General features: G+C 38.3%; 1 protein-coding gene across 2 annotated transcripts in view; it reads right to left on the reverse strand.

The window, feature by feature from the left end:
* med13a (mediator complex subunit 13a) overlaps positions 1–27201 on the reverse strand; it is a 184177-nt gene that overhangs the window by 132460 nt on the left and 24516 nt on the right. For both annotated transcript variants that reach the window (XM_063031090.1, XM_063031089.1), the window contains exon 3: positions 2266–2350. In XM_063031090.1, coding sequence (XP_062887160.1) covers positions 2266–2350 — 85 coding nt within the window. The remainder of the gene's footprint in view (positions 1–2265; positions 2351–27201) is intronic.

Below are 27201 nucleotides of genomic sequence, written 5' to 3' on the forward strand. Positions count from 1 at the left end.
TCACAGCTGGTCCAGAAGCCTGTTACCTGCAGGCGACAACCTCAGTTCAGTGCAGAGACGAATAAACCTTGCAAAGCAGCGAGCCCATCCTTCTCCTCCAGCCCCAACACACTGACATTTTCAATGTGGCCTGGTGCTTAAATCAGTCAAACATCAGGTCATTCCTCACTCACGGGCCTAGACCCACTGGCTCAACTCAGCCCATATTTGACTTTTCCAATATGGCCCGACACTTAAATCAGCCAAGCAGCGGGCCGTTCCTCGCTCTCAGGGTTGGGCCCTGCCACCTCAGTGTTGTTGCTTTGAATCACCTCCAAGTCCACTCTGATAGTGACTTTTCCCACTCTCGGGCCCAGATTCCACCATCTTGATTTGACTAGTACACACCATCCCACAACCATTTGAGACTTCAGTTTATACCGCAAATATATATCTTCAGTGATATTTAAGCTGTCCAGTTTTCTTTTGAGATAGAGGACGAGTGCAAGGACATACCCTACCCCATAGGAAGATGGTCAAAGCAGCAACGGGTTCTATGTCAATCATTTGTGAAACAAAGCTCCAGTGTACTCAAGGACCACCAAGTATTGTCCTTACCCACAGGGTAATAATGATCAACAACTTCCAGGTAGGCAGGGTTAGTGAAAACAAAGTTTTGCAGTTACAAACCAACCACCACCTGGCTTAATATTTGTCTGCCACTCAATGTGGTCCTTAGGTGCAAGACATCTCCTCTAAAAGAGGAAGATATCAAAGAGGACCTTCTCCCAGAAGATTCGCTCTATAGATTATTAAAAATACAAAGTGGTTCACTACTTATGGCTGTATGCCAGTAGTTTAAATTTCCTTCTATTATAGAGGAAACATCTTTAAAAAACAAATTTTATACTTAGAAAATTGCTGAAGCCAGCTACCACTTGTAAAAATGTATCAGCAATTCAGACTATTAAGGTGTTCATTAAAGGGTGGAATTTTGGACTCAATTCAACAACATCTCAGCTTTCTGAAGACCACACCTTTAGTTCCATGCAACAGTACGCAAACAAATCTATAAACCAGCTACACAACATAACACGTGAAATCTGAAAGTAATTGTATAAAACAGCATTTTTCTTTGGATCGAGACATCTTTAAGTCTACAGTAGTTTCAGTTACAGACGTCATTCAGGATTTGGATGGTACAGAATATAGACGCACATTGTAAAAAGCCATTTACACACAATTATCCTCGTGGTCAGATTCAGAAACATCTAAGCACACAAGCAATTCAGGGAAGAGACGTCAAGCTGATTCTATCAGAAATTACATTGAAAATGAAGAAATCTATAACTTTCTATCGTTAATGGGTAAATTGAGATGCAGCTTTATTGCAATATACAAGGCACATGGAAGTGATCAGGGGAAACACTTAAAACTAGTGAATTTGGAAATGAATTTCATACGATGGCCAAATGGCATGGACTTCCAGGTAGAGTAAACAGAATCACTGAAGATAACCAAACGTATCAAAAGCAGCTTAGAATCTTCTGGATTTGAAAACTGGTACTTTTTGAGATTATATTTAATGTCAACTCTGTTCCTATGTTCATCCTTCTCTTTCTACGCAAAATATTGATTTGTTACTAAATACCTACAGACCAGAAACAGATTAGATTGCGGCAAAGATCTATTTATTCAAAGCTTGACAATGCAATTTTAGTTTTGAAAACAAAGGTACAAAATAATTATAAGAAACTGACCTGCTTAAATCATACCAAATGAATGGAAATTAAATCTCAGAATGTGTATTGAACTAAACAACTACAAAAAAGATTATTAAAGCACTAATTATATTCAAACTTTTTATCAAATATTTTGAGGCAAGGAACTGAACAATTCTTTACCCACTACTAAATCCCATGTATTTGCAATCCGTTTTGCAAACTCAAAGATTGGATATTATACATGATAGTCTTATGTAGCTTGTTAAGAATCAACAAACTTCTTCTACAATTATCCTACAGACTAGCTATACTACAATTATTCCCAATTATTCAATGAGAATAGTCACCTAATTTACAGAAACACCTGAAGTTCATAATAATTCTAAGTCACTCTATGACAACCTCCCCAACTCAACATTATACTTATGAATGCACTTTATACTATTTCCATCATAGATGTATATGCATACAAACATATCAGTTTGGAAACCAAGATTGGGTTAGAAATTGAAATTTGTCAATAATTTACACAAGTTCCATTATAGAAAAGTCTAACAATTACCTTTCCAGCAAGTTGTGAATGGCCTTAAAAAGCAGAGTTCGACACTCGTAAGACAGACCCTGCTCCCACAATCCATTCTCTTCAACTGTAAAATGAAAAGCAAAATGAAGTGTTAATTTGATAGTTCTGATAGCTAACAACCAGAAACTTAATCTCTGGTTAAACTAACAATCTTAATCTCTGGTTTAAGTTTTCTGTATCTGAATGCTGGGTCAAGTGTTAACAATTCAGTTCACGAGATGGCAAAAATAGCATGGACTTAAAACTTCATTTCGAGGACTTCAAGATGGAAAACCAATGGATTAGACAGAGACATGGACAAAAAGACTGATAAATACCAAAGATATCAATGTAACAAGTAATAAGGAATTCACTTTTATGAAAGCCACTAAAAAAATTTCCAAAGTTTTCTTACACCTTAACCAACAAATAATCACGAAACATTAAAAAGACCAACTTTAAAGCAACAAACATAAAATGCTGGAGGAACTCAGCAGGTCAGGCAGCATCTACAGAAGAGTCAACGGTCAACGTTTTGGGCCAAGACCATTCTTCAAGGACAGTGTGTTGCTTTGGATTTCCAGCATCTGCAGGTTTTTTCATGTTTGTGAAGCACAAGACCAATAATCCCTATCATGTTCAAGATACCCAAGTGACATACATGAGTCTTAAACATACATTTCAATCATTATTGTCCTAAGTACATCTTGCAAGCATTCAGAAACTGCATGGTGAGGTGCATGATATTTACTCGTACTTTCTATCTCATCCAAGTTTACACTGTCCTGCCCCTCAGTACTTCTATAGTAGTATCATACATTTAAATATCAATTGGAGTTGTACAAAGTTCTTAAGAAACCAGACATCTGAAAGTAAATGTAAAGTTCAATTCAGTGCATGCAAAGCTAACTAAAACAATATAGGAGCTGAATTGATCGTACAAAGGATAAGGTAGGTCAAGTTCAAGACATAGGTAACATGTTCAACTTGTAACTGGAAACTTGGTGTCACTAGAACCTGCCCAGGACTCAAAAGTTGGCAGCCTAATGAACACCTTGCTTTGTTTCAATGCTATTTTACTGAAAACAGGAAAAAGTTTACAAAAAGATGGCTTTCAAAATTTTGATGCAGGAATACAAATCAATAAAACCATTAAATGTGTACAATAATTTACTCACTAAAAACTAAAATATATGTACTTTAATGGGAAAGTTATTAAATCAGTGACACTACATCATTACCCAACATAATTAAGGACTAACTACTGTCATTCCTTAATTCAAGTTTCTGGAAATGTTTAAGTTAACTCCAGTAAATAAAAGCTAGGTAAAATGCATTGTGGGTGCCTTGGCAGGCAGCCTTTTATGTGCAAAGAATGGCAGGCCACTCATTACAGCAAAAAAAATTGCAAGTTGAAAGCATGTGCCCCAGGGCAATAGCATCATAGTAAAAATTAATAAATGCTCAACAGGCAAATAACACCAATTATTTAAAATAACATTGCTATATAAAGGTCGATGTACTGCACAAATGTCTAGCAGTAATTATGGAATAAGCTTATGGTATAGAAAAAGCTACATCAGTGCACATTTTGTATTACTAGCACTTTCCAGCTCTTGGTCCATAACATTATGGCTTTTTAAATCCATATCCAAGCACTTGGAATGTGTGGAGGACTTCTACATCACTATTCCTCTAGGCAACACGTTTTAACTACCCACAACCACAAGTAAAAAAAACTGCCCTCCAAATCTTCCAACAACCATCCTAAACCTATGTCCAGCTAATGACACCTCTACTCCTTAAACTTCATAATTACTCCTTAGTTTCAATTTCACCCACCTACACCCAAAGAAAGCCACAACAGTCCACACCTAATCCTCAACTACAATTTGCCAACCCTGACATCTACACAAAATAATTTCTATACCGAATACCCCTCACATTCCATTACAGAGAAAACAGCAGACAGTTTACAGGACTCCAAGTTATGACCTATCCTTTCAAACAGCTTCCCTGATTTTGTATTGTCTCTCAACCGAAATAGATGTAATGCATATACCAATTCAACCACATTTACTCAGTGTTTTAGGGACAGGGCCTAACTGCATCTTGAAAAGCAATAGGGATAGCTAGCATGGTTTTGTGTGGGAAGAGGTCTGTCTATCAAAGTTGGTTTTATTTTGAGGGGGTAGTGAAAACAATTTATGAGGGCAGCATACTGGATGTTTGAAGAGTCCCTCATGGTAGGCTGATCTAGAAGATACAGGCACAGGGGATTCAAGGCAACTTGACAGGTTGCATTTAAAATTGGATTGGCCATAGCAAACAGAGGATAGTGGTAGAAGGGTGTTATTCTGACCAGTGACGTACAAGGATCAGTCCCAGGACCACTGAGATTTGTACAAATGATATTGGCAAAAATGCAGGTGGACTGATTAACAAGTTCACAGGTGACAAAAACTGGAGAAGCTGTGGACAGTGAGGAAGGTTGTCAAAAGGATTCTGCAGAATATAGAGCAATTAGAAATGTGGCCAGAGAAATGGCAGGTGGAGTTTAATCCAGACAAATATGAAGTGTTGCACCTTGATCATTGAGGTACAGCAGAACCTTGGAGTGCAAATCCAAATCTCCCTGAAAGTGTAAATACAAGTAAATAGTAACACACTCTCAATGCTAGAGGAACTCAGCAGGTCAGGCAGCACCTTTGGAAGGGAATGAAGAGTTGACAGTTTGAGGCGAGACCCTTCATCAGAACTATAGTAAAAACAAATATCTTAGAGTGAGGTTTTTTTTAGCGTGTCGCACCAGACAGTCAGCCATTCTTGTCCAGCGTGTGGTGTCAGGATTGATCTTTTCGATCTTTGTTACTAGATTTTTGTGTCCTTGCACCTTACTCCTGTTGCAAAACGATAAATTTCATGTCATGTCAGTGATAATAAAACTGATTTTGGTTGTTTTTAACCTGGAGTAGAGGTTGAGAAGTGACCTGCTAGTAAATACAATTATGAGGCATAAATATGATATAGATGGTCAGCATCTTTCCCCTGCTTCCCAAACCCCCACCCATTACAAAATGTTAAATAATAGAGGGTGTGGCTTTGGGGGCAGGCGAGAGCTTAAAGGAGAATTATGAAGTAAGGTTTTCTTAAAAACAGAAGACACAAGAGACAGCAGATACTGGAATCAATCTGCTAGAGGAACTCAGTTGGCTCCTAACATCTAAGAGGGGAAAAGAATTGCAATCATTTCAGGTCAAAGCCTTGTACGAGTTACAGGCATATGGAATGTGCTATAGAAAAGTAGTATCTTTTAAGCGGCATAAAGACAGGCACATGATCAGGCAGAGAAATCAGGAATATAGACCATGTAAAATCAGATGGGATTAGTTAAAACTGGCATGGATAGAACAAACATTGTGGACCACAGGGCCTGTTCATTTGCTGTACTGTTCTATGTTCCATTGCTACCTTCAGGACTATATGGGCATGCACTCAAGAATCATTTATCCCTCTAAACTTAGTATCTTATAAATTACTATTTATTTTATTGTACTTTATTCAGAGATACAGCGCAGAACAGGCCCTTCCTGTCCAATGAGCTGCACTGCCCAGCAACCCACCTATTTTAAACTAGCCTAATGATAGAACAACTCACAATGACCAATTAACCTACTAATTGGTATGTCTTTAGACGGAGGGAGAAAACTGGAGCACCCAGGGAAAACCCACGCAGTTCACAGGAAGAACATACAAACTGCTTACAGACAGCACCAGAGCTGAACTCCAGAGCACCCCGAGCGAGAACATTGCACTAACCACTGTTTTCCTGTGGCATCCTAATCCCCCACTCCCTTTTCAGGAGTGAACTTCATTTACCACTGTGACCATCTAACCAATCTATTGATGAATTCATGTAACCAAGAACTTTCACTTTTGGTGTCAATCTATTTAATCAAAGCCTCTTCAAGTCACAATCAACTACCGTATTAAAAACTACATAACAGGTCTAGAATTACACGCTGCAAAATTTATCATCATCAGGTGCCTGCCATGCCCAGTTTGAGCTTTGACTGCCATGGCCCACATACTCCTGTTTCGGGTCAAGTGGATTAATTCATTGGTATTCAAATCCAATTCTCTAGCTGCTGTCTCCATCATCATTTGTCTGTCTTCCTCTTGCTTTCTTCCCTTCAGTCTTTCCCATAATTACCGTGCATTCTAACTCCTCTTTCCTAATCACATGTCCAATGAAGTTACATTGCCTTTTCATGATCTCATACATTATTTCTCTTTTTGTGTTTGCTCTATTCATGACATCCTCGTTAGATATTTGTTTCGTCCATGATATTCTTTGTATCCTCCTCAAAAACCACATCTCTGCTGCTACAATTCATTTCCTCATGTTACTAGATATTGTCCAACATTCTAAGCCATATAACATAACTGGATAAATGTAACATTTCAGTACTCTGAGGTGGGCTGTCATACCTAGTTTAGTATTGGTCAGTATACTCTTCATTCTCGTAAAGGTGTCTTTTGCCATCCCTACTCTTTGGATGTCCATGTCGCACCTGCCATCTGATGTCACCCAGCTTCCTAAGTAGCAAAAGTTCTTTACTTGTTTTATGTCTTCCCCATTTATTCTCAGCCTGCAGATAGGATCCTCCTTCTTTTTGGATATCACCATACATTGTCTTTTTGCAACTGATAGATAGACCCATTTTTGGACTTTCTTCAACAATTATATCAATTAAGTTTTGTAGTTCTTCCTCCGCACTTGCAATTAACACAGTGCTATCTTTATATCTGAAATTATTTATGTTTTCACTGCCAACTTTGATTCCCAAGATGTCTCCTATTTTTTTTGTAATATTGTTTCACTGTACACATTAAATAAATCAGGGGAGAAAACACACCCTTGTCTAACACCTCTCTTGATTTTCATAAACTGACTCACTTCTCCATCTATTCTTACAGCGGTAGTTTGTTCCCAGTACAGATTTCGGATGAGGCGGAGATCTTTCAAATCTAGATCTAGAGTTTTTCTGTAATATTTCAAATAACTTATTGTGCTTCACTTTATCAAATGCTTTTGTGTAGTCGATAAAACAAACAAATCTTTTTGCACTTGAATAGCTCATTCTGATAGTATCCTTAACAACAATATTGCATTTCTTGTACCTTTGTCTTTCACAAAACCACATTGTTCTTTACCTATTTCAGCTTGTATCTTACTTTTAGCTCTTATCATCAAAATTCTTAGAAGTATCTTGGTGATATGACTCATTAAACTTATGGTCCTATGTAATTCACATTCTATTGCTCCAGCTTTCTTAGGAAGAGTGATAAATACTGATTTTTTCATCTCTTCTGGTATTATTCCAGACTCATAAATGTCATTGATTAAATCAGTAAGTTTTTCAATTCCATAATCTTCAAGGGCAATAATTTGTTCTATTACTAATTCATCAGGACCTGTTGCCTTTCCTTTCTTCATCTTATTTATTGCATTACGAACTTCAGATTTTAAAATACTTGGGCCTTCCCTGTATTTTGCTGCATTCATTTTACCCTTTACCTTCACAAGTCTTCAAGGGCCCGCTGTAGTGAAGCATCCTGACAGCATGAAGCAGTCACCACCATGCCTCGTGGCAGGGATGGTGTTTGGCTTATGCCAAACGTAACTGTTAGTCTGATGGCCAAAAAGCTCAATTTTGGTTTCATCAGACCATAGAACCTTCTTCCAGCTGATTTCAGAGTCTCACACATGCCAACAAATTTCATTAGAGTTTTTATACCCCCCCCACCCCCGCCAAACAGTGGCTTTCTCTTTGCCACTCTACCATAAAGCTGTGACTGATGAAGCACCAGGGCAACTGTTGCTGTATGCGCAGTCTCTCCCATCTCGGCCACTGAAGCTTGTACCTCCTCCAAAGTTGTCATAGGTCTCTTGGTGGCCTCCCTCACTAGTCCCCTTCTTGCACGATCACTCAGTTTTTGAAGACTGCCTGCTCTAAGCAGAGTTACAGCTATACCATATTCTTTCCATTTCTTTATGATTGACTTAACTGTACCCCAAGGGATATGCAGTGACTTGGAAATTTTCTTGTATCCATCTCCTGGCTTGTGCTTTTTAATACTCTTTTCACGGAGTCGCTTGGAGTATTCTTTTGCCTTCATGGTATAGTTTTTGCCAGATACTGACTCACCAGCAGCTGGACCTTCCAGATATAGGTGTATTTTTACTACAATCAATTGAAACATCTTGACTGCAAATAGAGATCTTCATTTAACTGACTACGTGACTTCTAAAACGAAATGGCTGCAACAGCAATGATTTGGCACGTCATATTAAAGGGGTGAATACTTATGCAATCAAATTATTTTGTGTTTTATATTTGTAATTAATTTAGATCAGTTTGAAGAGATATTTTCACTTTAACATTAAAGTGTCTTTCTCTGTTGATCAGTGTCAAAAAAGCCGAATTAAATCCACTGTGATTCAAAGCTGTAAAACATTTAAACAAAAACTTCTCGGGGGGGGGGGAAGAGAAACACTTTTTATAGGCACTGTATTTAGCCTGCATTCCCCTTCTCCAAAGCACAGCCATTAAAGCTTCCAGTGGCTTTGAATGCTTTGTTTTTTGCCACTCAACTAATATTTAATTCAAATGCCATTCTCCCTTGGACCCAATGAGCTTCCACTTCCAGTGTCTATACAAGATTATTAGCGATGCCATAATATTAAATAATTAAGTCAGTACAGTAACTCTGCAAGCAATTATCCTTAACCAAGCATTAAAATTGTCTGTGTAAAGACATCCACACAGCAGCCATCTACAAATGAATGCTTAACCAGATAAAATGTCAATAGCTATGGAGGTGTGGTGCCTCTGTAGGAGTCAGATTAAAAAACTTGAAATGCATTTCAAGAATTCTAGCATTCGGAAGGGTGTGATCAGGTGTGATCAATAAGTTGTGACACCGTTGGCAGACCTTGAAGAAAGCAAGTCCAGTGGAATAAAAAATTGCAACTGTTGCCAAAAGCAGACAAACTAGGTAAACATTAACTCAGTTGAATTTACCAATGGACTTTAACAAAGTACTAAATACATTTACAGTCCAAGCAGAGATCAAGCTTCATACAACGTAAATAATATTGTGTATCATGATTTCAAGATATACCCACAGCATCAAAAGCAACTAACTTTTGCAAATAACATCTCAGGTAAATAGCTAAGACAGAGCTGTTTAACTTCAACAATGGTGCCCGATGTTTAAAAACTCAAGAATTTAAAATATGATCAATTCTTATGAGGGGGGACTAAAATTTCCCAATGGCAAAAGTTAATCAATCCAGGGTACTAAACATGTCTGAAAGATCTTGGAAAACAAACCATTTTAAAATTGGCAGCTGCCCAACTGTATTGAAAAGACCGCTACGACTTATTTTTCATGGAACTACTTGTTCTATGAAATGTAGAAAAGATAAGCTGATCTTGAAATTCAAATTATAAACCCAAGTGGAGTACACAAACCAGTGCATATTTTAAAACTGGAATTTTCCCCTAAGTGAAATATTTCAGAAGTGCTAAGTTTTCACAGCGGACTTGATCGTATTTGTTTTTCCAATGTTACTGGAATGCACTACCAAAAATTTTTTTTTTGAGTGAACAGCAAAACATTTAAATCGCATTCCACCTTCAAAGATGGAAATACTATGCAAATTCTGAAAAAATTACTTGAATATCCAACTCCCTAATTCAAGGTGCAGTAAACTTAAGATATTTTAAGCCTCCAATTTAACACAACACCAACACTTCAAATACCAATGCAGAAATTATAGGTATACAAGTGTCAATAGGTAAAAACACTCAACACCTAAAGAAAAAACAAAACCCAGCTGGCCTGAAAAAATTGCCAGAGAAATTCCCTCATTGCTACAGCCCTATAAAAATATACATTGAACCAACCACACTATTACAACCCCAGCTCTTGATGATACTAAGCATAACACGAACATAAAGGAACAGAGTGCTCATGAAACAGAACAGATTGGACTTTCATGAACATACTGGAGAAGTCACACAACCTGGTCAGGGGTCAAGGCGTTAAACAGCATTACTCTTTAGACAGTCATACAAAGTAGAAACAGATACAGTAACAGCCAGAACATTGCAATATTTCAATACTTCAGAAATACCATCTCTAAGTGTATCAAGGACAGCAATTGAGGATGATCAACACAGAAGACAGGAGAAAAGGATATTCTTATTTATTCAAGAGACGTCACTAACAAAACTGACACTTTTGTTAGTTCAAATCAGAATCGACCCATGAACTTAGATTGCTAAGCCACATTTCAGAAAACACACCTAAACTGGCATGTTTCAAGTCACACAGTCTAGACCAGGGGTGGCAAATCTTTTTGAAAGCATGCCCCCAAACTGCCAATAATCTTAAAAAAAGTCTCTCGTGTTATGGTAATTTTGATGAGATTATCATTGATTAATGAATTAATAATAGTTTATGGTCATTTTTAAATTGGAAATATCATTTCTAAATAGTATTGTTATTGCAACTATTCACTATTCAAATACTGATCTGTGAAGGTTTCAAAACATATCATCCAATGACTAGTGTTCTTGTGATCATCTAGCTGCTGCCAAGCTGGTGTGAGATGCTTCCTGTGGAAACATCATGCTGCTCTTGGGTTGTAACAAATCATTCACTGCTTCATTTGGAAATAAAAATAATTATGTATCTTTTTTTATGGGTGGGATTTAAAGAATCGAGAGACTACAGTACAGTGCATGGTAGTGTGCCAATAACTTTTTTTTTTGCACTAGCCATCTTAGGCAAACATGCCATAGGCTCACCACCCCTGATTCTAGACAGTTCAGGCTCTGTTTTCCTCCAAGATTACATTAGTAATCTAGATGAGATTTATGACAATCCAGTATTTCCCTGGTTATTATTGGTTTGTTTAAGTTCCATCATAGCAGTTAGGAAATTTAAATCTCACATTTCCAAAATCAATATCCAGTCTTGGTCCTATCATTATGCCAAAATGGTCTCACTGGAAATTACAGGCCAATATTGATCTATACTTCAATCCAACTCTTCTACAGGTTAGAAGGCTCTCCAGATACTTAGAGATGTTTTTAAGTTCTTCTTCTAAATCACTGGATGAAAGGAAATTGGTTGATTTCTCCTGAACTAAAGCTCAAGGTGCATCAGGGATGGTGCTTAGCTCCCTCTATGCATAACTGATAAAAGGTCTTGTAAAACACAAATACAGGTGTTGCAATTCCCTAAAATACTGGGGTAAAAAAAAACTTTTGTAGTTTAACCAAAGAAAGCAATTTGTACCTACGGAGGAACACACTCAGGAAAAGTGAATTGATCCATGTGCCATCCAACTCATGAAACCATGGAATTCCTTCCTTGTGAAAAATTCCTTCAGTATTGAAATCACCATGGCGAGTTGAGGTTGGGATCCCCACGCACAACTTTATTTGCAAATTTTCTGTCCTGCACTGAGAGCACATGTGAGCATGAATTACACACTCCATTGCTCAAAGCTGCACCTGACAATTTTTTCATTTCATGTGATGCAGAATTAAAAACTATTTCAAGGGACTACTGAACATCCATGTGACAATTTGCAGAAATCCTACACTTGTTACAACAAAAGTTATATTAATTGCAGAACTCAATTTAAATAGAATTCAGGAAGTATTTGCTATAGAAAATATTTCCCTTGGAATTTTTTTTTGCAAAGGAGAAGCAGAAAAAAGGAATCGCAACTCAAAAGAAACAAGTACATATACTATTTTAAATTTTTCCAAAGAATACAGGAGATTTTAAAGTGAAACCACAATGCCGTTAAAAAAATTCTCAATACCTGGATTTACTAAAAATGCATTTTGTTGATATACTGACAAAACATTGTATAGTGACAGCATGTTGGACACCATGGTGCTAGTGCAATGCTATTACAGCTTGCAATCAGAGTTCAGAATTCAATTCCAGCACTCTCTACAAGAAGTTTGTACATCCTATCTGTGAAGGCACAGACTTATTTTGGGTTCTCTGGTATCCTCCCACAGTCCAAAGACATACTGGTTAGTAGGTTAATTGGTCATTGTGAATTGTCACGTGATTAGGCTCAGGTTAAACAGGTTGGTTGCTGTGAAGTGCAGCTCATTGGGCAGGAAGGGCCAGTTCTGCGCTGAATCTCTAAAAATAAAAAATAAAGCTTTCAATTTTAGCTGCATGTTAACTATACCAGCTGGCCACCTATACACATCATAACAATCAAAATGACGACATTGGATAACACTGATTTTAAATGCAGACATTAGGTCTGATGATATGATGATAGGCCTGATAATAGACCTAACTTACTTTCCTAATCAGCAATGCATGACCTGCACACATTCAACATATTGACAACCTTCCAAATGGTTTCAGGCATGTGTGAGTGCAGTTCAGATATATAAAAAATAAAATTAGTATTTCAACCAAAATTATACAAAATAATGAGGAAATGCTTTGCTGTTGCAAAGCGAAAAAAATCAGTCACCAATTAGAGCTCTGGCAGTAGCTACAAATCATTTCTAAAGACAGCCATTTTTTTTTAAATATCTGTATCCTAATCTAATGAGGTAAAACAATCCAGTAAAATTTTCAAGACCTGTTGGATATTCTGAAGAAATAAATTTTAAAAAGAAAAATTTTCTAAATATGTATGGGCAATAACTAAGTTGCTTACATGTAATATCTTTTGACAAATTTGTGGAGATGTTGGTACTTAATCATCTTGAATTACTCTTGCCAAATTTTTAGGCAGACAGTACAAATTATACTTCAGATTGATATACAGGGTATTGGGAAGTTGAATGTACTTAAATTGCACCCCCCCCCCCCGCCAAATTTAAACTAGTGATTATATTGATGAGTTCCAATTCCAGATGTTAGAATAAACAGTAACAAAAGCAGTAAATGCAAAGAATGAGCACTGCTAAAAGAGTATTGTGTTGCACCTCCTTCTCCAGATTGTTAGAGCACCTATATTTGTGGCAACAGGCCATACAATGTACCTCACAGCAAACAAGATACAAAGGTGTTGCAATTTTGCAGCCAGATTTGCATAAATTAGCACAATTACTCAAAAGTTATACATAAGAGTTCTATGTACCAAATCTAGGTGCTTGGCATAATTTCAAATGAAGTTTATAAACAGTTGTCATGATAATATCATTGATTTGAAGTTCTAGGAATAGGATTAACTTTGCATTTCTAAAATAAACTTCCTTTAAACTTGACAGACATTAGGTCAATATGATTCAAGTTCTAAGATTTAATTCTGAATTTTATAACTTTGTTAAATGTAAATTGCAGTTAAGTACACTTCAATTCAAAAGCAATATTCCTCAGTGGATCTCTTGCTCCTAGCTTTTTTCATTTCCCACCCTGACCAAAAGATTCTTGATTCCAAACATTCAAGGGATACTAGAACTAGCCCAAAAAGATTCAACAAGGAATCCAAGTAATTCTAGGGAAAAGAGGAAGGTATCCATTTGTCGTCATCTCCACAAACCTGCTCAAAAACATCTGCAAAAAGGCAGTAAAAAGTAACCAACTACTCTTACTGCAGCCAGGAGAACTGTGTAAACAACCATTTCAAAATGAATTAAGTTACATGGCAACTTAATTACTAAATTAAAAATCAGAATCAGGTTTATTATCACCGGCACGTGACGTGAAATTTGTTAACATAGCAGCAGTTCAATGCAATACATAATCTAGCAGAGAGAAAAAAATAAATGTAATAAATAAATCAAATACAGTATACATGTATTGAATACATTAAAAATAGTGCAAAAAACAGAAATAATATTAAAAAAGTGAGGTAGTGTCCAAGGGTTCAATGTCCATTTAGGAATCGGATGACAGGAGAAGAAGCTGTTTCTGAATCGCTGTGTGCCTTTAGGCTTCCGTACCTCATACCGGATGGTACCAGTGAGAAAAGGGCACTGAGGTGCTGGAGGTTCTTAATAATGGACACTGCCTTTCTGAGACACCAAAAGATGTCCTGGACATTTTGTAGGCTAGTGCTCAATATGGAGATGACGAGATTTACAACCCTCTGCAGCTTCTTTTGGTCCTGTGCAGTAGCCTCTCCATACCAGACAGTGATGCAACCTGTCAGCATGCTCTCCATAGTACAACTATAGAAGGTTTTGAGTGTATTTGTTGACATGCCAAATCTCTTCAAACTCCTATTGAAGTACAGCTGCTGTTTTGCCTTCTTTATAACAGTATCAATGTGTTGGAACCAGGTTAGATCCTCAGATCTTGACACCAAAGAACTTGAAACTGCTCACTATGAGGATTGGTATGTGTTCCTTTCTCTTACCCTTCCTGAAGTCCATAATCAGCTCTTTTGTCTTACTGACGTTAAGTGCCAGGTTGTTGCTACGGCACCACTCCACGAGATGGCATATCTCACTCCTGCACGCCCTCTCATCACCACCTGAGATTCTGCCAATAAGGGTTGTATCGTCTGCAGATTTATAGATGGTATTTGAGCTATGCCTAGCCACACAGTCATGTGTATATAGAGTAGAGCAGTGGGCTAAGCACACACCCAAGGTATGCCAGTGTTGACAGTCAGCGAGGAGGATGTGTTATCACCAATCTGCAGATTGTGGTCTTCTGGTTAGAAAGTCGAGAATCCAATTGCAGATGGAGCTACAGAGGCCCAGGTTCTGCAACTTCTCAATCAGGATTGTGGGAATGATGGTATTAAATGCTGAGCTATAGTCAATCGCAGATGAATGAATTAACCTTGTGTGTCTTAAAGGAAGACTCAGATCTGCTTTTCAATTTTGAACGTGGTAATTTTTCAAAAAACATTATTTTACAATATTATACAAATTTTCAAATAATGTTCAAACTTATTTGAAATTTTCAAACTTCTCAAAATTATATACATGAAACTGAAGTTTAAAACTAATCAAAATGTGATTTTCAGAACAGAGGCCCAAAAGATTTTCTCCAAAAAAAGAAAATAACAACTTTGTAGGAGGCACAGCAATAAGGATAGAACTGCAGAGGCTCCTCCCCACCAGAGTGGTAATTCCCCATCATGGATGGTATTTAGGAGGGACAAAAATCAGCTCTCTATTGCCCTCACCAAAATAAAAGAATAACTTGTTTTCATACTTAAATGCATTTCCACATGTTATACCTGGGATATCAAGGCATCCAGGCTTCCTGTTAAGTGCTTGCTGAACTCCAATAACTGGAAGTCTACTTAGTCATGGACTTAAGTTACATGCCAATAAGAACTCCTTGTAACAAACAGTTTGTCTTTACTAAAGTTGTGATCACTGAAATAAAAATAACCCAACACATCACAGTAGAGTACGACGAAGAAGAAGAAGAAAGCCCTTAACTCCGAGTGGAGTCATCGGGACGCTGTCATGACAGCGTTTTTTTTTTATTTTTATGAGGCCGAGTTGCTAGCTCGACACTCAATCCAGCACGGATGGAAGTGTGCAAGGGAGCCGGCTGGATTCGAACTCAGGAGCCTTCGCTCCGAAGTCCGGCACTGATGACACTACGACACCAGCCGGCTACAGTAGAGTACAACTTTACTTAAAATGATTGAAGTTGTTGAAGCAACAAGTCACAACTTTTACCAGATTCAACAAAAAACCTGAACAAGCTGTTGACAAAAAGATATTTAACAATATTGAGGTTATTAAGGAGGGTGACACATGGCCTTCCAACAGCAATATCATAGATGCCAAACTGAATTTGAGGCATGAAACAATTGCTGTAAGGCATCATTCCATAGTCAGTTAAAAGGACAAACGCTCACATATAACAGGAGCAGATTTGAACCTTGCAACTGGATATGTCACTTCCTGGCAGCATGTGTGATCAGATACATTACTTGTAGCTACTAAACACCAGCAACCACTGTCCACCCAAGACCCAAAAAAAATATACTAGGTGTGCAATATACAGTGGCATGCTAAAGTTTGGGCACTGCTGGTCAAAATTTCTGTTACTGTGAATAGCTAAGTGAGTAGAAGATGAACTGATCTTCAAAAGTCATAAAGTTAAAGATGAAACATTCTCTTCAACATTTTAAGCAAGGTTAGTGTCTTACTTTTGTTTTGTACAATTTTAGAGTGAAAAAAAGGAAAGGAGCACCATGCAAAAGTTTGGGCACCCCAAGAGATTTGAGCTCTCAGATAACTTTTACCAAGGTCTTAGACCTTAATTAGCTTGTTAGAGCTATGGCTTGTTCACAGTCATTGTCAGGAAAGGCCAGGTGATGCAAATTTCAAAGCTTTATAAATACCCTGACTCCTCAAACCTTGTCCCAACAATCAGCAGCCATGGGCTCCTCTAAGCAGCTGCCAAACACTCTGAAAATTAAAATAAATGATGCCCACAAAGCAGAAGGCTATAAGAAGATAGCAAAGTGTTTTCAGGTAGCCGTTTCCTCAGTTCGTAATGTAATTAAGAAATGGCAGTTAACAGGAACGGTGGAGGTCAAGATGAGGTCTGGAAGACCAAGAAAACTTTCTGAGAGAACTGCTCATAGGATTGCTAGAAAGGCAAATCAAAACCCCCGTTTGACTGCAAAAGACCTTCAGGAAGATTTAACAGACTCTGGAGTGGCGGTGCACTGTTCTACTGTGCAGTGACACCTGCACAAGTATGACCTTCATGGAGGAGTCATCAGAAGAAAACCTTTCCTGTGTCCTAACCACAAAATTCTGCGTCAGAAGTTTGCAAAGGAACACCTAAAAAAGCCTGATGCATTTTGGAAACAAGTCCTGTGGACTGAAGTTAAAATAGAACTTTTTGGCCACAATGAGCAAAGGTATGCTTGGAGAAAAAAGGGTGCAGAATTTTGAAAAGAACACCTCTCCAACTGTTAAGCACAAATGTGGATCGAGCATGCTTTGGGCTTGTGTTGCAGCCAGTAGCACTGGAAATATTTCACTGGTAGAGGGAAGAATGAATTCAATTAAATATCAGCAAATTCTGGAAGCAACCATCACACCGTCTGTAAAAAAGCTGAAGATGAAAAGAAGATGGCTTCTACAACAGGATAATAATCCTAAACACACCTCAAAATCCACAGTGGACTACCTCAAGAGGCGCAAGCTGAAGGTTTTGCCATGGCCCTCACAGTCCTCCGACCTAAACGTCATCGAAAATCTGTGGATAGACCTCAAAAGAGCAGTGCATGCAAGACGGCCTAAGAATCTCACAGAACTAGAAGCCTTTTGCAAGGAAGAATGAGCAAATATCCCCCAAACAAGAATTGAAAGCTGGCTACAGAAAGCGTTTACAAGCTGCGATACTTGCCAAAGGGGGTGTTACTAAGTACTGACCATGCAGGGCACCCAAACTTTTGCTTCGGGCCCTTTTCCTTTTTTGTTATTTTGAAACTGTAAAAGATGGAAATAAAAAAGTAATTTTGCTTAAAATATTAAAGAAATGTGTCATCTTTATCTTTATGCCTTTTGGAAATCAGGTCATCTTTTACTCACTTAGCTATTCACAGTAACACAAATTTTGACCGGAGTGCCCAAACTTTTGCATGCCACTGTAGATGTGCAAATGCACTTCCCACCTAATGATCTATTTAAAGATAATGAGACATCCACATTAAACAGGAAATTGTAGAAAAATTGTTGAAAGAGCATTCTGATTCCCCATTACAGCACAGTTCAGTTAACCAAGCCAGCAAACTGATGACAGCTGCCAAGCTGGAAAATCTGAACAACCACATACCATGCTGTTTACACCTCCAATGCATGATTTTAACTGATTAAGCTTCAAAGTAGAGCAAAAAAAGGGAAATACAGCAGATGCTGAAGATCTGAAATGAGATGGGGAAATGCTGGAAATACTCAAGAGTTCATACGTCATAATGAAGAGTCATTACCTAGTACACTAGGCTAGATTTTACTCACTTTCTTGCTGTCAAGCTAGTATCTGAATTAGGCATGAAACACAGACTCCCACTCAACATCATTCCAGCAGCTAAGCACCGAGACAATGATACATCTGACTCCTCAGCTTTTTGCTAATCAAGTGAAGTTATACACTTAAACTAAAATTTGGGAGAATTAGCCAATGGAAGACACACCACTGGAAAGGATACTGCAAAATAAAAAAGAGAAAAACATTAGATTGTTGTTTTGTCGGTAGACTCAACAGGCCTGTCTAGCCTCCTTCTGTCATAACTATCTATACAAGGTTTACAGAATGGTTATGGTTTTAAAATCCTTTGTAGATTAATTCCAAATTTAAGTCAGCTAACTAGAACATAATTAGCCTCAAGATTCAAGAGAACTACATTCTATCATCTTCAAGAGATCCATTTTTGATGTTACATCTGACAAGAATTTACTCAAGATTCAACCCAGCAGATATATTCTAGTTTCCAATTTTACAGACCAATTTAAAAAAATGAAAATTACCCATTGTATTTCAAAGTAATAAAAAATATTTTGCAGTGATTACTGTAGTACTTGCAACAAATACTCCAATTAATTTTGACCAACAGTTTATAATGCACAGAAGGATGCTTATATCAGTGGTCATTAAGCAGAGCAAATGCATTCCTCTATTCCCCAAAGTCCATCTAATAGCATTGCACAACTGCACACTGCTAATTAATGTTGCCCGATTTCAGCTCAGCAAGTGATGCTTTTCACACATGGATATACAGAGAATGATGAAAATCAACAAATCATAAGCTTATGCTTAGAAAGCTTAATAATTACATACAATACTTCATGTATTCACTGCCTAAAATTATTCAATCTTCATTTCATGCAAAGCCCAAAATACATATAGGAGCTAACATGCAAGTGAATCAATGTTCAAGCATGATTTCTTACAACAATACTGAAAGTCCGGCAAATGAAACAGAGTACTTAATATTGAAAATATTACTTCCACTAATGAACATAAAAGTTTAAAACTTAACTATTTTATTTAAAGCACGGAACAGGCCATCCCTGCCCAACTAGCAGCACTGCTCAGCAACTCATCTATTCAACGCTAGTCTAATCACAGGACAATTTACAATGACAAATTAACCTACTAACCAGTACATCTTTAGACTGTGGGAGAAACTGAAGCACCCAAAGAAATCCACATAGTTCACAGGGTGAACATTACAAACTCCTTACAGACTGCTACGTAATTGAGCTCCGAACTCCGGAAAGCCCTGAACCATAAATATCACACTAACTACTACGCTACCAAAGTGCACAGAATTAGGGTCCATGGCAATTTAAAGAACTGTTGCCAAGTTGTCAGCCCTCTGGCTCTCCAAGACCACAAAACACAGGCCTGGATTTACTTTCACCGTTTCAAAGGCCACAACCTAAAATGTTATTAAGATGTTTAAGAACCACTGGAATCAGCAAGTCATATTACCATAACTTCAGCTTATCAAGTTCATGTCAAAGTGCCCTTTTATACTGTTTTATTCTCCATGGAGGGAGGAAAGGAAGGAAAAAAGAGAAAGAAATGAAAGATAAGAAAAATGACACACACACAGAGCACTGAGCTCAGGATTGAACACAGATTACTGCAGCTGTGAGGTAGCTTCTCTACTAGCTGCGCAGCAATAGAAGTTAAAAGGCATTTTTGAATCAATTTTAACATTAGACCTGTAGCATTGAATTTTCAGAGAATAAAATAATTCAAGTTTTAAATTGTCAAATTCCACACCTGCATCAGCAAAATACACAATTTTATGGCTGCAGTTGCAATGATTGCTACTATTGTCATACAGTCTAAAAAGTCACCTCTGGAAAAATCACTCATCCAACTCAGGTGTAATGCAGAAGTGCTTAAAATGGCAAAATTCAATGTTAGGAAATTGGGAAACATTTTGATTTTTTTTTAAAAAGCCCTAAACTAGCTTTAAATGGTAATTAGCAGATAATGGAAATATTTAAGGCTATATTAATATAATAAGCTTAATAGGATACTTTCTAAAATAAAGTACACTACTTCACATTTATTTAACAGAATTTCAACACATTCTTAATGCATTTCAAAATGCTTTGTCTCGTGGCTCCCCACCACCACCACAAATTTGCCCTGCGATTAATGTTATAGACTGCCCAAATGCCACATCCAACAAAGTTACAGCAAGAGAAAATTTGATGATGCTGGAAATCTAAGCAACACACACAAAATGCTGGAGGAACTCAGCAGGCCAGGTAGCATAAAGGAAAAAAAAAAAGTATAGTCGATACTTTGGGCTGAGACCCTTCAGCAGGACTGGAGGAAAAAAGATGAGGAGTAGAGTTAAAAGGTAGGATATGGGGAGGGAGAAACACAAGGTAACAAGTCCCAGGAGGGGGAGAGGTGAAGTAAAGAACTGGGAAGTCGATTGGTGAAAGCAATACAGGGCTAGAGAAGCGGGAGTTTTAATAGGAGGGGACAGAAGGCGATGGAAGAAAAGGGGGAAGAACACCAAAGGGAGGCGATGGGCAGGCCAGGAGATAAGGTGAGAGGGGGTAAAGGGGATGGGGAATGGTGAAGGAGAGGGAGGCACACCCTCTGAAATTCATCTGACCAACTATCTCACCAAATGCTTAGAAATCAGTGGGAATGGGTGAGAAGAAAAATCATTGCTCAAAGTAAATTTATTATCAAATTACATACGTGTCACCATACACAACTCTGAGATTAGTTTTCTTGAGGGCACTCAGTAAATCCAAGAACCAAAATGGAATCAAAGAAAGAAAAGACCACACCCAACAGGGCAGACAACCAACCAATGTGCAAAAGACAAACTGTGCAAACACAAAACAAAAGAAAAAAAATAACTAGCAATAAATATTGAGAACATGAGATGAAGAGCTCCTGTCACCAAGGTTGTGGGAACAATTCAGTGCTGGGGAAGTGAAGATGAATGAAGTTATCCACACTGGTTCAAGAGCCTGGTGATTGAAGGATAACTTCCTGAACCTGGTAGTGAGAGTCTTGAAGCTCCTATACCTTCTTCCTGATGGGAAAAGTGAGAAGAGAGCATGACCTGGGTGGAGGGGGTCCACGATGACAGATGTTGCTTTCCTGTGACAGCGCTCCATGTAGATGTGCTCACTGGAGGAGAGGGCTTTACCTGTGATGGACTGGGTCGTATCCATTTCTTTTTGTAGAATTTTCCATTCAAGGGCACTGGTGTTTCCTTTCCAGACCGCGAATGGAACCAGACCGCGAATGGAACCAGTCAATATACTTTCCACCACACATCTATAGGAGGTTTTCAAAGTATTAGATGTCATGCCAAATCTTCACAAACTCCAGAGGAAGTAGAGACGCTGCTGTGCTTTCTTCATAATTGCACTTGCATGCTGGGCCCAGGACAGGTCCTCTGAAATTATAACACCGAGAAATTAAAGGTGTTGACCTTCTCCACCTTTGATCCCCACCAATGAGGACTGGCTCAGTGATCTCCGGTTTCCTCAGGTCAATAGGCAGTTCCTTGATCTTACTTACACAGAGCAAGAGGTTGTTGCTGCGGCAACACTCAGCCAGAGTTTCAATCTCTCTCTCTCCCCCCCCCCCCCAATGCTAATTCATCACCACCTTTGATTTGGACAACAGTGGTGAAGTCAGCAAACGTGAATATGGCACTGGAGCTATGTTTAGCCACACTGCCATTAAGTACGAACCAAGTAGACTAGGAGACTAAGCACACAGCCTTGTAGTGCACCATGCTGATGGAGATTGTGGAGATGTTGCCAACCTGGACTGACTGAGAAGTGAGGAAATTGAGAATCCAATTGCACAAGGAGGTATTGAGGTCAAGATTTTGAAGCTTATGGTTAATTTTAAGAGGATGATAATATTGAATGCCAGGCTGTAGTCAATAAAGAGTATCCTGATGTATGCATCTTTGCTGAACAGATGTCCCAGGGTTGAGTGAAGAGCTAATGGCATCTGCTGTGGACCTGTTGTGATGGTAGGTCAAATGGAGCACATCCAAGTCACTTCTTAGGCAGGAGCTGATATGTTTCATTACCAACCTCTCAAAGCACTTCACTGTGGATGTTAATGCTACTGTACAATAGTCACTGAGGCAGGTTACCACACTCTTCTTAGGTACCGGTATGATTGCAACCTACTTAAAGCAGGTAGGTACCTCATTCCAAGCGTAATTGCTGCATCAGACCCCATTCTACTTCTTTCATTTTCTTATAATTTCCTAGATTCTTCAATAAATTTCAGCCCCAATCCTTCATGCCTAAACTTGATGCTCTCCAACATTGGCCTCATTCAGATACTTCGAATGCCTTCCAAATGGACAAAGGTCAAATGTCACTACCTAATAGCAAGCAGCATTCCTAAATGCCTCTTCCTATTTGGAGCACAATCTACCAAACTCCTTTCACCCACGCTGTGAGAGAATCTTTAAGGATCAGAACTAAATGAAAGGCCATCAAGGTAATCCTACATGTTAACCATATTAAATTCAGTGTCATCTCAATAGACTTTGGAAGTACTGTTAACCAGCCAACCTCAAACTACTGCACTCCATTTTCCACAGTATAACTGGATAGAGTTCCAGGATTTTGAAAAGAATTGTGGCTAGGTCACCATCCAGATCAAAAGTGTGTGCACCTCGTATTAGGTGGTGTCCTTATATACCCAAATATCTTGCTCTTTTCGGTGCAAAGATCATAGGTCTGATAGGTAGTGTCAGAGAGTCTAGGTAAGTAAATGCAGGGGGTTTTGTCGATGGTGAACATTAGTGAAAAGGCACCACTTGATTGTACAGGCTGAGCACCCATCCAAAATCCTAAAACTTCCAAAATGTGAAATTTTTTCGAGCGCTGACATGACATTACAAAAGGAAATTTCCACAAGGTGCTGGAAAGGTACCCAGGCAATGAGTGGGTCTCTGCACACCACAGACAGCTAAGAGAAGTGACTTCACACATGCAATTAACAGAAATTAATGTAAAATAGAAAAACACTGCACAAGGCAAAAAAAATGTGGACAGTATATTAAAAGAATGGATTATCAGCGTCAGAGTGAACATATACCATTTAACTGTGGAAGACACTAGCAGTATGGTGGAAGTTCCAGGTGTCAGTGGTCATGAAGTGTGTGAAGTTACCATTACTAGAGTTTATTGGTAAACTGAAAGGTCTGAAGGTAGACAAGTCACCTGAACTTGCAGTCTCCAAATGGTGTAAACCCCAGGATTCTGAAAAGAGGTAGCTGTGGAGATTATGGAGGCAGTAGCAATGATCTTTCAAGAATCACTAGATTCTGGAATGGTTCTGGAAGACTGGAAAATTACAAGAAGATTTATAAGAAAGATTTATAGGCCAGTTAGTTAGATCTCAGTGGTTGGGAAGATGTTGGAGTTGAGGATGAGGTCTCAAGGTACTTGGATGCACATGATAAAATAGGCCATAGTCAGCATGGTTTCCTCAAGGGAAAATCTTGCCGGACAAATTTGTTATTTTTTCCCAAAGAAGTCCAACAAGTAGGATAGACAAAGGGGAATCAGTTGAAGTTGTGTTCTTGGATTTTCAGAAGGCCTTTGACAAGGTGCCACACATGAAGCTGCTTAACATGTTACGAGCCCATAGTATTACAGGAAAGAGTTTAGCAAGGATAAAAGGATTGGCAGGAGACAAAGTGAGAATAAAGGAAGCCTTTTCTGACTGGCGCCATTGACCAGTTGACTGTGTCAGGACCAATTCTCTTATTGTTATATGTCAATGATTTGGAGGATGGAATTGATAGCTTTGTTGCAAAGTTTGCAGACAATATGAAGATCAGTGGAGCAGCAGGTAGTTTTGTGAAAATAGAGAGGTTACAGTAGAACTCAAGACTGATTAGGAGAATGGATAAAGAAGTGGCAGATGGAATACAGTGTCAGGAAGTGGACTTTGATAGAAGAAATGAGGGTTGATTATTTTCTAATTGGAGAGAATACAAAAATCTGAGGGGCAAAGGGACTTGGAAGTACTTGTGCAGGATTTCCTAAAAGGTTAATTTGCAGGTTGAGGCTGTGGTGAGGAAGGAAAATGCAATGTTAGCATTCATTTCAAGAGGACCGAATATAAAAGCAAGGATGTAATGTTGAGATGTTATAAAGCACTGGTGAGGCCTCACTTGGAATATTGTGAGCAGTTGACTCTCTTATCTTAGAAAGACAAACTGTAGAGGGCTCAAAGGAGGTTCACGAAAATGACTCCAGGATTGAATGGCTTGTCATATGAAGAGCGTTTGATAGCTCTGGGCCTGTAGTCAGTAGAATTCAGAAGAATGAGGGGTGACTTCATCGAAACCTAACGAAAGGTGAAAGGCCTTGATAGAGTGGATATGGAAAAGATGTCTTCCATCGTGGGAGAGTCTAAGACCAGAGGACACAGCCTCAGAATAGGGGGGCATCCTTTTAGAATGGAGATGAGGAGGAATTTCTTTAGCCAGAATCTGTGGTGAATCTGTGGAATTCATTGCCACAGGAGCTGTGAAGGCCAAATCTTGTATGTATATTTAGGGCAGAGGTTGATAGATTCTTGATTGCTCAGGGAATGAATGGATATGGAGAGAAGACGGTGGATTGGGGCTGAGACGAAAAATGGATCAGCCATGATGAAATGGCCTAATTCTGCCTATATCTTATGGTCTTAATAGTATGCTGATGAAACAAGCAAAGATCTATTTGACAAACTGAAAATTGAAGGCAATTGTGAATATTCAGCAGGCTGCTTGCATAACTTTTAAAAAAGGCACAACATTAAATTTTTAAAGCGTCTGCTGATCACGAAAATCTAGCACCAGAACAAGTTTACAATGCTGATTGTTTTTTATACCTAAAAGAACTATACCACAGATACAGTGTATGGTAACTTTTTAAATCAAAACACGCCACAAGTGGAGACTAAAAACCTGCCGTTATTTGTTGTTCAATAGCTGATTCTGATAATTCTTCTCCTGATGCTGCTGTGCTTCTTTTGTTATTCTGCACGCAGTATATTTTTATTAAAATTAATGGTATGTAATAATTTTTACTGTTAAGTACATGTGATGAACAAGTGTACAACAGACTGCTTACTGATAGCACATAAATTCAGGGGTAGAAATGATGGCAATGTCATGCTAACTCATTATATATTCTAACATCCTCCTAAAAATCTGAAATCCAAAACACTTCCAGTCCCAAGCATTTCAGATAAAGGATACTGAAACAGATTAATCAATGACACCTTCCATCACTTTCCTTTATTTCCCCATCTAACCTCCAGTTAACAGCGGGTTTAAATCATGAACAACCTTGCAAATAAATGCCCAAGCCACATTTTGGCATTACAGAAATGAAGAAAACAAAATAGGTTGACTGTAGATTCCATAAGAAATTGAGGAAATGCTGGAAATATTCAGAGGGTTACACAGCGAGAACCTTTCATCAGAATTTAACTTGCAGAAGTTCATTAACCCAACTTGTTAATTTTGCCTCCCCTCAGACATGCTGCTTAATCATGTCATTTTGGAATTTCAAATTTGCAGTTTTGTTTTTCAGATCGTTGAGATAAAAAATGTAGCACCTCTGAAAGTTATTTATGGAATACCACTTAAAAAGCCATTTATGTTCTCCTTTATCCAAGACTTATTTTTACAAAGGTCCACATTTGATTACATTGTACAATTAACTACAGCAAAACTAGATACAGTATTTCCACGATATCAATTTTGGAATTGAGATAAAATTAACTTCAGTGCTTCACTTGTGCGATTCAATTCCATTGGATTTGACCTCAGCAATGCTTGCTGCAAGATAAATACAATCCAATGAAGTCACAGTTTAAAAACAGTGCTGACAGAAGTTGATGCAAATAGTACTAAATATATTTTTTTTAAATAAAAATTGAAACACACTCATTAGGAGATGCAAGGTTATACAGCAAATGTTGAATAACATTAAGATTAACATATCAAGCTTTGAAATGGTTGGTCTACAGAAGCAGAAGACCATGAAAATACACACCACAGGCACGCACTTTATTTGTAATAACTCCAGTATAACAAATCTTAATCTTTGCAGCCTTAAAGATTGCAAGATCATTCACTCTCACCTCGAAATGGTTTTCCCATCACCCCACCCTCCACAAACCCCACTTGATCAACCCACTTTGGCACCAATCAATTTCAGATTTTCAGCAATTGCAACTGCATTTTGTTCTCTCCAACACTGTTTGCCCCTTCCCACACAATTTAATAATTTCCCTACTTAAAAATCCAGTAACTCTTCAGAAGCAAAACTGTTTGCAGATGTTACTCAACTTGAGTACTTGTCCTTGAACAGTAACTTTTTGACATTAATGTAATGCATATTTGCTACAAGTTTCCCCTTCCCCTATCCAAATCTGTATTTTTTTTCTGTTCTTCATAATGAAACTATACTTAGAAAACTCCTTGGAGTTAAAGGACTGCAGTGCAGAAGAGCCACCAAGAACATTCTGGAGGGTGCTGAAAAAGCCTCGCGGTGGCTGTGGTGGATTAGTGCGCCACTTGGACACAAGTCGGGGGCTGATCACCCCCGGCTGGGTCACCCAGTCGAGGCTGTCTGATGATTTAAAGACCCGAAACACCCTACGACCTCGGGTTCATCACTGAAGACATGTCCAAGTAGCACCAGAAGGTGTATTCTACAACTAGATTGAATAAAGTTGGTTATTAGCCTTAAACAGTCTCCCATCAATATGGAAACCAACTAGCAGTTCAGATGCACTAGGTGACTCATCACCTGACTTTCCAAAGCCTTTCAACCATCTCGTACACAATGTAATATTCTCCATTAAGCCCAGTCCAAAAATAAACTTAAACATTCATTTACTTTA

Source organism: Mobula hypostoma, chromosome 23 (assembly GCF_963921235.1).
Source record: "Mobula hypostoma chromosome 23, sMobHyp1.1, whole genome shotgun sequence".
NCBI lineage: Eukaryota > Metazoa > Chordata > Chondrichthyes > Myliobatiformes > Myliobatidae > Mobula > Mobula hypostoma.